This window comes from Pinus tabuliformis, chromosome 6 (assembly GCF_031772625.1).
Source record: "Pinus tabuliformis cultivar Carrire ecotype Pingquan chromosome 6, CPIR1, whole genome shotgun sequence".
Taxonomy (NCBI): domain Eukaryota; kingdom Viridiplantae; phylum Streptophyta; class Pinopsida; order Pinales; family Pinaceae; genus Pinus; species Pinus tabuliformis.
In genome coordinates, this window is record NC_142292.1 from 959524500 (window position 1) to 959540269 (window position 15770).

Here is a 15770-nt window from a genome sequence, read left to right on the forward strand (position 1 = left end):
GTCTAACCAGCTGGTTAGCAAGGCCGCCGGTCTAAACCGGCCAAAAAACCCGGTTGGAAAGGCCATTTCGCCATTTTTTTGCCCTAACCGGTTAAAACCGGCCGGTTTAGGACGGAACCGGCCGGTTTCGGTTCTGTCCTAAACCGGCCAGTTTTAGGCACGCCCACCGTAAAGTTAAAAAATCATATTTTTCACTGTGTTTCAGGGGTTTTGGGGAGAAACTAAGAGTGTTTCAACCCTAACAATGTTAGCAATTAATGTTAATGTTAAATTCTTAAAGTAAAAGTGACATTCGTCACTTTTACTTAAATTTTTAACATTACCATGAAATGACTCAGGATGTTTGAGAGTGGTTTCGACCTCATTGGATTTCATATGGAGAAACTAGAATTTTAGATTTCACTCAAAATTCAGCAGACTTAATGGTTTTCAGGATTTCATGGTTTGGGGCTAAACAATAAATGCAATAGGAGCTCCAAATGATGAGCAAAACCCCTGATCTAGATGCCATTGTGTTGGACGATATTGATGCAACATCAGAATGGGTGGAGGAGACTGAAGAACCTGTGTTTGAGGTTGATTTTGATATCGACATGGCTTTAGCGGGGGATGATGCAGATTATGTGGTGGCATCAGAACTAGGATAAATAGCGGCATCAAGGAAAGGCAAAGAACCAATGGAAGGCACTAATCATGCAGGTCGACAAACTCGTGCTTCCATTAGGTCCACTTCTATTGTAATTGGTGGCATTGATACTGAGGTTGCAGATCAGGCTGAGGCATCCTCAGACTCTGAACCAAATGATGTCTATGTAGCTCCTGATGATGATCATGTGTCTAGTAGTGGTGATGAACTTGATGATTGATCATGTGTACACTATAGACTTGTAGTAGGTCAATGGCCTCATAGCTTGCAGCATTGTTTTTGGACTTTATAGGCCATTTAGAGCCTCATTTCTTATGTATTTTGCTATTTTGTCGATGATATGTATTGTACTCGGTGCCATTTTGATATATTCACCTTTACATGGTATATAAATGAGCAAACTTTGCATATTTTGTCTCTATTGGCTTGGAATCATGGTTTTACATCTTAAAAATAGTTTTGTTTCATTAAAAATTAATTATTTAATGTATTTTTTTAAAACCGGTTCGTTTAGACCAAACCAGTCCCGGTTAGACCGGTTCCGGTCGGTAAACCGGTTCATTAGGTGGACCGGTCCGGTCACCGGTTCCGGTTTTAAAAACATTGCCACAAACCAATAATTAAACTAGCAATCCTAATTGCTAAACATATTTCTAGAAATTTTAAAATATAAATATTGCAACAGCCCTGAGTCAACTATCAACACAGCAAGACATCAAAATTGAATAAGCTCATTGTTTACAAATATTCCTTCCTAGCATCGAATGAATAACAAATAAAAATTTTCTCAATAAAGTAGTCGGTGGCATACCATTCACTGCTGCATCAAAAAGTTGCTCTGAGTTCAAACCAGAAATAGCTGCAAGGACCAACGAATGAGAAGCAAGGGTGGCAGCTGGTATCCTGACCAAACACAAGCATGCCTCTCTTAGCCACCTTCACCAATATGTATGCATTATTTTTATTAATGGAATTATAAATTGCTAATATGCCAAATAAATTTAAAACAGCATCTCAAAAACCAAGTAATCAATCACTCACCCATGGCTCAGTCTTAGCCAGGATGCAAAAGCATCCAAAACCTGTCAACCAAGACAGACACGATAAGCTAATCAATGAGTAACATGAGTACAACTGTATATGTAGAAAAAAGCACATCAGCTATGTACTTTCCTAAAAGCTTGAATTCCATTATAAAGCCCACGCATACCTTAAAGGATGAAAGAACACATTAGCAAACATACAGTAAAGAATGATGAAGGCATGGAAAATAGCATGACATGCTGCAAATTAATTAATTATTATTACAATTCAACCAAAATGAAAAAGTGGCATTTTAAAATATTAAATGTCAGGGAACATATCTAGCTTTCTGTTCTAGTAGACTATTATCACCAAAGAGAGTTTATTATTTGGAAAAAACACAAACATAGACAGTTTATCATCATGTGCTTTGCACGTGGACAAATCTTTCTTTTCAGAATTCTGTAAATGTGAAACTAGGCATGTATCTCATCCAGAGAATATAATCTGTATACAAATGTAAATTCTTGCGAATTATCAATTTTCATTAATTGATTTTAGATCTGTATTTGACCAGTTTCTACACCAAAAGAAAGTTTGGGCCAACTGTTGTTCATGAAAATCAGTTCTGGCAACCTTCCTTTCAAGGCCCAAAATTGCCCACATGCAAAACAATCATTTTGAAAGAGTGAAACCTGCTTATAGAAGCAACAAGAAGCTTCCCACGGATGAACGCAATGCTGTCCTCAAAACAAAACAGTTTAAACCAAAATCAATACCCATAAATTTACTTCAGTGAGCAGAAATCAGCTCTGACAGATAGAAAGAAGTGCCTGACATGTAAAATGAATACTTTATTTGAGCGCCATCGAAAATGGTGTGATCATATTATATACAATAAAATGAGATTTAGTGTAGTGAACATGTCTGAACACGTATCATAAATGTACTATTTTGTACTCAGTACACTGTTATATTTTATCCTCACCTCTCTATGGATAACTCTGTCCAACTTGAAACTCACTAACTTTGTTGTGTTTTATTGGAGATTTGGTTAACTTTAATCACTCCCCTCACAATTTTGTACTTTACATGCAACAATATAAATAAGTGTACAGAAAACATGTACAGTTCCATTGATTCCCTTCTCATGCCTGCATATTTTCTTGTTGATTTTTCAAGTGCAATAAACACAAGCACTGATTTCTGAAAGTGATAAATACTTCCAAGGAATAGCGATTATCTTTGGTGTGAAAATTCCTAAGCCGGAATCCCTACTGCAGCAAACTGATGTTACTTCTCCTACTTGTTAATTCATGCAAGTTATTTACTGTGTTATACAGTAAATATTGAAGCAAATACATCTGCAGCCTTCACTTAATTAACATATATGCGGAAGCAAAATACTGAGCAAGAAAGAAAAATACAAAACATAGGACACAGTTATTTTTGGACAAATAGTCCCTGGAAAAACTCAATGTGAGAAAACCGGTGCAAAAGCTCTGAGGGTTTATTATTATTAAGCAGTAGCAAATTCTGAATACAACACTAAATACCTCACAGGGTTATTCAGTTACGGAGAGAAATACTAGCAGAAGCTTTGTCAGTTTACCTCACACAATCACTGAGAAATGTCTCGGTTGTTCCAACTGCTGGATGAGATGCCCCTGGCAGGGACTGTGCTAGCTCTGTGTTGCCTCTATGATGTCCCAGCACCAACCATTTCTGGCACTGCGTCACCCAACTGGGAATCGATCAGTATCCCAGAGTCATTGCTCTCAGCCTCCTAGTCTCACACCCCGACTTCCAGCTGCTGAAACTAACCCTCTGCTCTGATTTTCAACTTTCTCTCTTGGCCTCTACATCACTTCTGCGTGGCCCTTCTGGCCCTACGTTAGCCTATGCGTCAAGGGTTTTGGATCACTTACTACCTCTCTCTGCTGATGTATCTCCGGCTGATAATCTCTCTCTCCGAAAGTTGTTATCCCTGCCCTTCAACTGTTATAGATTTCCTCAATCGATTTTTCCTCCTGAGAACTTCTCACTTCAGAAAATCGATTTTCTCTATCTCTCTGTGTGTTTTCCAAATGACCCTCAAGCCCCTTGTTATATCTTCCTGAGAACTTCTCACTTCAGAAAATCGATTTTCTCTATCTCTCTGTGTGTTTTCCAAATGACCCTCAAGCCCCTTGTTATATCTTCCTGTTGGACAACCAACAGCCTAGATTACATCTTAATCAAAGGCTCAAATCATTTGGGAAATTGGGCTTGATCCGTGGCTTTTTCTAGAAGTTTCACCCCTGATTAGATTAATACCCATTAATATTTTAATTTTCCTAAGTTTAGACTTAGGAACCCCATTAAAAATATTAATTATTTTAATAAAATTAGTTCTGGGTGGAATTTCCCAAAACGCTTTCTAGGTTCTTTGGAATACCTGTGCCCAAGCTTCCCTGCAAAATTTGAGGCTTAGAGCACATCCGATGCTATCCCTAATCAACATTTAGCACTTCTAGTTAATCATTAAGCAATTATACTTCATAAATTCAACCATAAAAAGCAGTAGGACAATAGAGATCACAATGAGACAATGATACACAAAGACAACACAAGAATTACCCTGGTAAAAACCACTTGGGGGAAAACCCAACTATCTTTTCCTTAGAGAAATTATTCAACTCAACAAGAGATACATCTAATCCTTCCTGTGAAAAAATAAAGTCAAACAAACCAGCAACAAAGCTCTGGTCAAACTGTCTTTTTGTCAAATCAAATTGCTTCCCAATAGACTCAGCATCGTCTACTCTGCCAGGGCTGAATTTTGGCCTTCTTCTACACCCAGAAAATCTCAGCATGTTGCCTAGTGATATGCCTAGAAACTTGGCTTGTCTTCCACACATGGGAGGTCACAAAAAGAGAGAGAATCCACAAGTGCGAGGTCAGATAGAGAGATAGAGAAGATGCTTGGATTGTAAAAGGAGGCAGTTACTATGTTGACTGACCTCCAAAGCAATGTTGCACGAAGTGGGAGCGAAGCGGGAGCGCGGAAGCGTCATTTTCCAAAAATCTAGGAAGCGAAGCGTCCGCGGAAGCGTCTGCTATATATATATATATATATATATTTTTTTTTGCATTTATACTCAAAACAAACATCCCAAATACCAAAATAATTGTAGAAGACATGAAAACATGCATATTTTTGCATAAATCAAGATAGATATGGCATCCATGATTCCATTGTAGTTACTAGTATGTACAACAATCATCTATATTCTAGCTATTACAAACATACATCAAATTTTTAAGCATATTATAAAACATAAAACATTTAAGCATATTATAAAACATAAAACATAGAGCATATTATGATTTATCTAGCAAGTGAGCAACTGTCAACATTTGTCATGTCCAAAATTCAAATAATAATGTTTACAAAATATGTCACTTGGTCACCGCCAAGCCAAAAAGGTTCAAAATTCAAATTCACAAGTCTACAAGTCTAATGAGTAATCTATGACAAAAAGTAGTAGATTGTGAATATATCTACTAATCTCTCCTCCTTCCACCACGAATAGAACGTGGTGGCGGGCCTCCACGTGGTGGCAATGAAGAAGATGGTGCCTGTGGAAGTCGTGGCACTGAAACTGATGAAGAAGAACCCCCTGCTGTTGGTGTTGAACCATGGAACCTAGGAACCAAGGGACCAGATGGGGGTGGGGGTGGTGGCATATCAACACGGTCATCATCATCCTAGAATCGCTCAAAAAATTCATGCAAAAAAAAAACACTAGTTAACAAAAAAATTAAAAACATGAATAATTGAATTAGAGAAAATTGGAAAATTGGAAAATTCATACCACAATGGACATACCTGGAAAAGAGCATCCTCTAATTGCTCTAGTCGCAACACTCCATCCTCCAAATTGGGCTCCTCTGGATTCTTGTCCCAAATCAACAAGTCTTTATTAGACTTTGCATCTTCACAGTAATGGGACAACAATCGCAAGTTGTAATGAACATAAACCAAGCTCTCTGCCCGGTCTAAACTCAACCTGTTCCTTTTAACACTGTGGATGAAAGAATAAGAGCTCCAACACCTCTCTGCAGAAGAAGTGTTTACCACCTGTGATAGCACCCGCAATGCCAAACTCTGTAGAAGTGGAGTACCCCCTCCATGCATGTTCCACCACTCAAGAGCAGAAAAAGTCTCTCGATCTCTAATTGCATGCATGCTCCCAAATGGACCAGTGTTGAGCGTATAGTTGCTCACCTGTCTCCGTACCAATGCAGCCTCCTCCTCATCAGGGATTAATTTACTCAATGCAGCCATATATTTTTGGTGAACCTCTTGATCTTGGTGTGGTTTTCTCCTGCTTCCCCCCCCCAGGTGCTGGTGTTGAAAGCCATGATGGATGATAGTATTTAGGTGTCAAAACATATGCTAATGCATGCAATGGAATATTTAGCATTTCCCATCGGTTTTGCACCTCTACACGAATATAATTGTACAAGGTGGTATCTCTAGGCTCAACAATGTCTTTAATCTGCCCCAACATGCTATCCATTTGCTCATACACCTCCCCAATTACTGGTCGATCTGAATCTGCAAACTTGATCATGTAATAAATTGGTTTGGTGAATTGCAAAATATATTTAACCTGTGACCAAAAGTAACTGTCAAGAACAGTGTCCTTGACTGCATTAGCACCATCTGTGTCAGTGTTAATTTCATCCCATGTTTCAGCACACACCAGATTAGTTAAAGCTTGTCTCACCTTCACTAGCCGCCTAAAGGTGAGGTAATAACTAGCAAATCTTGTCTTTGCAATTTTAAGCAATTGCAACTTGGAGTAAGTGCCATAGAAGTAGTTTACCCTTGTATGCCCTGTGATGAATTTAATGAGCTGCTTCCCTTTCCTGTAAACCTCAGCAATCCACCCACAATCTTTGTGTTTCACAATATCATGCATCAAAAGGTTCAATGTGTGAACCAGGCACCCAGACCAAAAGATGTTTGGATGAGTACGCTCAATAATTTTTCCTGCTGCCTTACAATTTGCTGCATTATCTGTGATCACTTGAACCACATTATTCGGACCAACATCTTTGATTGATTTCAATAGGAGATCTGCAATGTTTTGTGCAGTTGCACTGATGGAGGAGGAGTCATGACATGCAATAAATACTGCACCACTAGAAGAAACACCAAGAACATTTATCAAATGTTGGTTTCTAATATTTGTCCACCCATCTGATACAATGGATACCCCAGAATCCACCCACTCATTTGTAAAACGTGTCAAAGCTCTTTGAACCTTAGCTTTTTCTCTTTCTAATAACATTGTTCTAGCTTTCTCATAGTTGGGGGCCTTGTATCCTTTTGGGGCTTCATTGATGGCCTTTACCATGTCATGCCAATAGGGAGAGCGAAGCACATTGAATGGTACACCGCAAGCACAAAGAAAACGGACTATCTTTCCATCCACATCATCCCTCCCAGCAACATTAAGGAAATCCCCTATTGTTCTTCTACCTCCAGAGGTTGCAGAAGTACCATGAGGAGATGAGCAACTACCAAATTTAGAGGTTGCACTTGATTCAGAATGAGTTTTTGGTTTCTTGTTTTTTTGTTGTGCAGCCATCTCTATTTGGATGTATTTTCTTCTTTCTTCAGTTGAAATGTTTGGGCAAATTTGTACCCCCACAGAACCCTTTTTTTCATCACTGTCCAGCACCCCACAAAGATGCCTCCTCAGACGGGTATATGAACCACAATATGGTTTTCCTCCATGACAACCATGAGGGCACACAAATTTGTAAGATCCACCACCCTTTCCCCCATCAAGTTTGGTCACATAGTTCCACAAGGGTGTTGATGTAGCTTTCCCATCTTGTGTTTCAGTGTCCCCTTCAAGTTCATCCCCTTCCTCTTCAAACCCTTCCTCCTCATCATACATTGGGTCACTACTATTAGGACCATCACCAATGTCCTCTTCTGTTTCTTCCCTTCTATTCTTCACCCTTGCCATCATTAAAACCAAGAGTGGAATGATACATAGAAGCCAAAAGAACACCATCTTGGAATATGGATATAGGTGGTGGACAACCTGTAAATAAAGGAGCAAGTAGAAACAATGGGAAAGAGTAGGAGAGGGAGGAGAAAAATACAATTTTTTTTTCAAAAAAACAAGGGAGTTTGGGGTTTGAACTTACCTCTTCAGCTCTTGTAGATGAAGTCCTCCAAGCTCTTGCTCCAAGCTCCTCCTCCTTCTCCTAGCTCCTCCTTCTTCACTCCTCCAAGCTCTCCTCTCTTCTCCTCTCCTTTCCTCTCTTCTCTTCTCCTCTCCTCTCTTCTCCTCTCCAACTCTCATAAACTCAAAGTGAGAAAATGAGGAATGAATGGGGGCTTTATTCTTTTCATTCCTCACCCTAAACTCACCCTAAACTCACCCTAACCCACCCCCTCATTGCTAAGTTAACTTTAAAAAAAAATTAAAAAAAATGATGTATTTTCCCTTGCCCGCGCGGTTTTGGAGGAAGCGCTCCGAAGCGCTGCGTGAAGCGCACGCTTCCGGGCCCGAAGCGTGGCGCTTCGGAGGCCCGAAGCGCCATCCGAAGCGCGCTTCGGGGCCCACGCTTCCTAAAATCCAAGAAGCGCTTTAAAAAAACTGAATCGCGCTTCCTGGGGCGCTTCCGTACGGAGCGCGATTCCGGCCTAGGATCCGGGGGGGGCGCTTCCTGCAACGTTGCTCCAAAGTACATTTTTGGAAATGGGGTCTAAATTTTTCAATCTCTTTCGATTTCCTCAAAACTTAAAATGGATGACATCATTGCGTTTGCTTCGTCGAGACCTTTCAAACAATATAAAATTTGCCTCGATCTAACTCCCGGATCAAAAGATATGCTCGATTAAAGTCTGGCCTCTCAAATAGTGCCACATCACTTTGGATTGCCACATGGCGCCCACATGGCTACCCAACTCATCGACCTCTTCGCCACATGGCAGCGCTACCCCAGCGGTCGACCCGTTCATGACCATGTCATGTTTTACCCCTTTTACGTTTCACAAGGCTCAACGTATAACACAGACAATATAAATGGGGTGGGCGGACGCAACCTCTCCATGGCCACGTCACCCCGGGAATTAAATCCTGATTGGGATTGCAACTAACTCCACCAAAAATCGGCGGGGATAAGGCTTTGGGGTGCATCAATGACCCTTTTCGTTGGGGTGACGTTACCCTCCACATGGCCTCCTCCATGAGTGCCATGTGTCACATGATTTGAGCCCTCTTGGACCTGTCAAAAATGTTGAATCAAGGTGCTACGTGGCACACCACAAGGGCAGCACGTCACCCTCCTATGACACGCGCCACATTGGCCATGGGCCCCACCAGGCTCTCGACTCCTCACAAATCATTTTATTCTTGTTATAAGTCAAATGGTGATTTGGGGTTTGATTTGGGGTTTGATTTGTCGTTTGCCCAAAATGCAGCTAACTTGGCGTACGCAACCTTACACATGACTCCAACCAACCGTGCACACACGTCACCTCACCCCGACAATTAAATCTTGAGGGTTCCTTCTCACGACTCCCTTTAACACTTCGGGGGTACCACCCTCCGAGGTCATCCAACAGTGGAGAAGCCTTGTGACCATCGACTGCGTCAATCTCCTTTATTCACGCGTTTATTCATAATGCTTGATCATATGGCCTTCGAGACGCGAGCATCCTGGCTCCTATGAGCCCTAAACTTCAAGCCCCGCGACACATGAATTCCAACCTCAAGGCAAACAAACAAATATGCTCGAGCCATGCCTTCAGAACTTGGTAACAGTGCTCATACACATGACCTAATATTATTTAATGGTCGGGTCCTTAATACCTTTAAGGTCCAACCCCTGCTTAAGGTCCTTAAGGTCCATGTAGACGAAATCAAGACTGAGGATAGCCTTCAAACTGAATCAGTGTTACTTAAATGCTAATGATGAGTTGATCTTCTTTATGCCTTGTACTAACCATAGCTCTGATACCATGTCGAAGGATCTAGGGCAAAACAGTATTTTAATGATTCTTCACTTTATGATAACTACTTGTGATGTTTTCCCTTTAGTTAACTTCTTTTATGTTAGTGTGTTTGTTTATCATCAAACAGTTATCAAAACTAGAAGATCAACAAAATGCAAGTACACAAGATGTTGGCTCCAAGCCAGGGAAAAAATCTCTCCTCTTGAGAGGAAAAACCCTTCAATCTCTTCTTATATATATTTGTTGACGAATACCAAGACCCTTGAAAACACTAGATACAAAATTACCTCCAACACACTTGTCACTATCCCAATGCAGTCTTCGTTCTTCAAATGACAGGGTTCTTACTTCTCATTGTATTGTCACAGGTCTCCTTCTTTGGACTGTCACTGTCTAAGGAGATTCTCGGTCTCCTTCCTGCTTTACTGTCCAGGCACAGGTCTCGGTCTTCTTCACAGTTCTCGGTACTGTTTAAGTCTTAGCTTCCTTCTTTTCTAGTCACAGTCACAACCTCGGTTTACTGTAGATTTCGCTCAACAATTCGAGTCACTTATAAATTGTCCCATGACAATGTATCTTCGTTGAGGTTACTTGTTATCGAAAAGATGTAACTCGAGAGTATATCCTATACCCATTCCTCTACGTGCGGTGATAGTTCTTCGTCTCACTTCTTCACTATATTCATTAGAGATGTCCAAAGATGATGTTCGTTTAGAGGTGAGATCATTCCTTATTTATAGTGACTATTGCTTGCACTGTGAGCCAACATGAGTGCTTGGAAATAGGCCGACATTCCCAGTAAGGAGATCACAGTCTTCTTCATAGTCAAGCTACCAGAGGGATAGTGACAATCGCTTAGGAGAGCAAACCTTGACTTTTATGACTTCTTTATAATATTTATTTCAAGTCATCAAGAAGAAGTCTTTGACCTATAAACACTTCTTGCTCATGAAACCAATGATGCAAGGAATAATAAATTTATTTGTTTCTTTTCTACATAAAATTAAAATTACAAGTCATAATGAAAACCAAACCTAGTTACATTTTCTTCAACACTCCCTCTTAACTAGGGAGGTATTCATTAAATGGTACATGGCTATTCTCAACACTAAAGAGATCTCATAAGAAGAGTCGGACTAGTAATCCATCTATATAGCGTCATTATAACCAACATTGTCACATAGCAAGGCCTTGACTAACAGCGCTATCTCTCAATACATCAGAGCACAATGTTGGCGAGACCAATGACTTATAAACACCTTAGTCATTGTCTCTCAAGGTACATACCCACTCGAGTGTTCACTGAGTATGACCTTCTAGGACTATTCTTGTCTTGGGTTCCCAACCCTCAAAGAATATCAGTCCTCTCGCCTACTCTTGTCTTGGATGCCCTACACATCCTCAAAGAGTATCGGATACCAGATGATTACATAATCCTCCCATTCTTTCTTCCCAAGTGAAGACAAGAATGTTGTGTCTATCATGTGTCTTCATTTCCATCCATGGCCTTCACCTAGACTTACGGTTGTAAGTCCTGGTCTATTATAGAAAAACACAATTGTCACTCCTTCGTAGTCGGGGTTGATCTAATCCAAGCTCCCTCTTGATCAGGGACCTGTCAGAGCTCCCTCTTACCTAGGGACTCTTCAATACATCAGCAACTTCTTCTTCGTCGGTCCTTCAGCTACTAGATCAAATTTTCTCCTTGATGTCATGAAATTTAGTTGATCTTCTTTCCTGTAGGGCAACAGTTATCGATCACTTTCCTCCTTAGTTCGTCATGTCATTCCTTTCTTCATGGAAAGTGACCTCTTCATGCTTCTTCCATTCATCACATGAATGCTAGTTGTACTTGTAAGTCGCCCTACATGAACTTATCCAAATATTATTTAAGAAATCAAAATATATCATTAAATCGAATCATACTTTACTAGGTGGCTCTTTATCATGAAATCTTTCTGTAGGTATCAGCATCCCGCATTCATGTTGACACATCTCCAAAGATATTGATTGTCAAGGGTCTCCATCTTTTCCAAACTTCATTAGAGTATTCATATCTTTCTAGGAGATTTCTTAGTCAAATCTTCTTGGTCCTTTGGATGTTGATTGCCTTCATCATGCTTGTATATCTCACGATCTCTGCCTTCCTCACACATTCCTTTCCCTAGCTTTCAATCAAAGTTTCTTAGTTGTAGTCAACCACCTCATACTTTATATAAGGACATATTATGTTGATTTCATCTAGTGTGATTTATGCCTTTTTGCATTCTTTTAGAGGAGGGGATCCTTTTCCCTCGATCATGCTTCTTACGATAGAACTGATGATCTGCAACTGTATGACATGACATTATAAAAATTAAATACAAGCATACATACCTCATTTTATCTTTAGGTCACCTAGGTTTCTTCCAACAACTTCCCTGATTGAAGTGTCTTCAATCCCTTGATTTGCTTCATTTCTTATGACATCATACCATCATCCCATAAATTCCATAAGTTGGAGTTCTTGATGAAATACTTGCTTCCTTTCTTGATTAGTGAATCTTCTGACTAGGATTCTATCAGAGAATTTTGAGGATCTTGTATATCCTCATATGGCAGATGTTTCCCTTTTGACTTGATGTATGACGACACCTGTCCTAGATGACTTCTTCCTTTGCTTCAATGTCCAATGAGGGTCCCAAGAGTTATGTCCTTCATGTTTGACTGTCATGGATTTTGTTTTCCATGATTCCCATGGTGATGCCACGAGCTCTTGCTTCTAATGCTTTCATGATACCACAATGCATCTTAATATCATGGCCATATCTAAAGATTTAGGAGCTTATGATAGGACCCCTTTTGTGAGGGAGGCCATCTAATCATAGTGTACATCTGTTTCTCCCTCTTTCCTTGGCCCTTTTCTGCAGCTTCCTCCATCTTTCCGACGATATGAACTTCTTTCCATATTCTTTTCACAACATTGAACCTTACACTATTCTTCTTTTGTTTGAGGATCAAACTTTCCTTTCCTTTATGCACATGATTAAGTTCTTTAACCTTTAATACTTTTGTCGGCACCTTGTCTTTCTCTATAGAGACCACAAATTGCCAGATGAGGTAACCTTCTTGTTCGTTCACATTTGTTACCTTGCTTATCAATGATGACTACCTTCTTTTCATCTTTCCCAGATCTCTCAATTGAGATCTCATGAAGATATTCCTTCATTCTTTGATACCTTTATTTTTGTGTAGGTCTAAGTGGTGTGACCTTCTTTACTACAATTTCAGAGAGTATATCTTCTAGTATTTCATATATCTCTCTTTAACTCTTCTGCTACATATGCATCTGAGAACCCTTGAGTGATTCATACAAATCCTATGAGTCGTGGATTTGTTTTCCATGATTCCCATGGTGATGCCACGAGCTCTTGCTTCTAATGCTTTCATGATGCCACAATGCATCTTAATATCATGGCCATATCTAAAGATTTAGGAGCTTATGATAGGACCCCTTTTGTGAGGGAGGCCATCTAATCATAGTGTACATCTGTTTCTCCCTCTTTCCTTGGCCCTTTTCTGCAGCTTCCTCCATCTTTCCGATGATATGAACTTCTTTCCATATTCTTTTCACAACATTGAACCTTATACTATTCTTCTTTTGTTTGAGGATCAAACTTTCCTTTCCTTTATGCACATGATTAAGTTCTTTAACCTTTAATACTTTTGTCTGCACCTTGTCTTTCTCTATAGAGACCACAAGTTGCCAGATGAGGTAACCTTCTTGTTCGTTCACATTTGTTACCTTGCTTATCAATGATGACTACCTTCTTTTCATCTTTCCCAAATCTCTCAATTGAGATCTCATGAACATATTCCTTCGTTCTTTGATACCTTTAATTTTGTGTAGGTCTAAGTGATGTGACCTTCTTTATTACAATTTCAGAGAGTATATCTTCTAGCATTTCATATATCTCTCTTTAACTCTTCTGCTACATATGCATCTGAGAACCCTTGAGTGATTCATACAAATCCTATGAGTCGTGGATTTTGTTTTCCATGATTCCCATGGTGATGCCACGAGCTCTTGCTTCTAATGCTTTCATGATGCCACAATGCATCTTAATATCATGGCCATATCTAAAGATTTAGGAGCTTATGATAGGACCCCTTTTGTGAGGGAGGCCATCTAATCATAGTGTAGATCTGTTTCTCCCTCTTTCCTTGGCCCTTTTTTGCAGCGTCCTCCATCTTTCTAACGATATGAACTTCTTTCCATATTCTTTTCACAACATTGAACCTTATACCATTCTTCTTTTGTTTGAGGATCAAACTTTCCTTTCCTTTATGCACATGATTGAGTTCTTTGAACTTTAATACTTTTGTTTGCACCTTGTCTTTCTCTATAGAGACCACAAATTGCCAGATGAGGTAACCTTCTTGTTCGTTGACATTTGTTACCTTGCTTATCAATGATGACTACCTTATTTTCATCTTTCCCAGATCTCTCAATTGAGATCTCATGAAGATATTCCTTCATTATTTGATACCTTTATTTTTGTGTAGGTCTAAGTGGTGTGACTTTCTTTACTACAATTTTAGAGAGTATATCTTCTAGCATTTCATATATCTCTCTTTAGTTCTTCTACTACATATGCATCAGAGAACCCTTGAGTGATTTCATACAAATCCTATGAGTCTCTTGTTGCCCTTAAACAATGTTTAACCTTTAGAGACTTAGACATCAATGACTTTTCTTCCAGGGACTATATCTATCCTTCTTTCTTATGCAAGGAATTTCGATGACCAATCAATGAAGTCATTGAACCAAACTTGTTTATAAAAAGAAAGATACTTACTTGGCACATGAAGATAAAATCTTCACCTTGATGCTTTCTTGAATGATCTCCTTCAATGAGATTCTTGCTTGAGCTGCCTAGTACACCTGAGTTCCAAGACTTCCTTTGAGACTTTCTCGCACTGTTTAGCACCAAGCATTGCTGCTTTTATAAGATGTTGAGATATGATATCGAGATTAGAACTTTGGGAGCACTGTTATGATGCCCGTCCGAGATGTGGCACTGTGTTCTTCTTTTGAAGTGATATCGCAGTATGATGTGATTGTGTTGACACATCCTTGTGACATTTCGTGGTATGTAATTTATAAAGGTATGCCTTCAAACTATGGGTGGTGATGAGATACTGATACCTTCCATTGATTATTAAATTATGGTTCCTGTGCATGACTATACATCATATTTTAACACCGAGTTGCATAATGGAATTACCAAGACTGTATTGCAGAGATCATTCTTCTAATCGAGACTTGTGTACTTCTTGATTATATAAACAAAAGCCTCTTGGTTGTATGTTGTTGTTGTAGACTGATTCATTAGTCTTTGATGTAGGTCTTCAACTTGCTTTGATGCCCTTGAATATTGATCCTTGTATGTTTCTTTGTTGTCCATGATTATAGTTATGCATTCAGATTGCCGAGACAATATAAGTTATGAGATCCTTTTATCGTGATTGTGGTTTAATTCCTGCATTTAGATCTTCATTATGATGGATATGATGCATCTGTTTAATATGTCAAAACAGAGAGTATGCATGCACTGAGATCCCTATTATATTATCCATTGATGAACAGAGTCCTTCGGAGATTGCGAGATCTACTTATTCGATATCCTTTATATAATGAGACTAACTCCAGAATTCCTCAATTACTGGACTGAGGTAATACTTCACCAATCAATGTAGACGAAATCAAGACTGAGGATAGCCTTCAAACTTAATCAGTGTTACTTAAATGCTAATGATGAGTTGATCTTTTTTATGCCCTGTACTAACCATAGCTCTGATACCATGTTGAAGAATCTAGGGCAAAACAATATTTTAATGATTCTTCACTTTATGATAACTGCTTGTGATGTCTTCCCTTTAGTTAACTTCTTTTATGTAGAGGTGAGTTGTTTGGTAGTAAATTCTAACACTCCATATTTGCAAGAAGGTATTCTTCACCAAACTAAGTTTCTCCCTCAACATCTCAAATTTCCACTTAGCCAAGAACTTGGTCAAGTTTCTCCCTCAACA

General features: G+C 39.4%; 1 protein-coding gene across 2 annotated transcripts in view; it reads right to left on the reverse strand.

Moving 5' to 3' along the window:
- The window catches only part of MOS14 (ARM repeat superfamily protein), a 464252-nt gene that overhangs the window by 227609 nt on the left and 220873 nt on the right, over positions 1-15770 (reverse strand). Inside the window, exons 7-8 of one of the 2 annotated variants that reach the window (XM_089423464.1) lie at positions 1688-1728; positions 1458-1549 (exon numbers count right to left, since the gene is read on the reverse strand). In XM_089423464.1, the coding sequence (XP_089279590.1) occupies positions 1458-1549; positions 1688-1728 (133 nt within the window). Of the gene's footprint in view, positions 1-1457; positions 1583-1687; positions 1729-15770 lie in introns of both variants that reach the window. The other variant, XM_089423460.1, reaches the window with a different exon arrangement.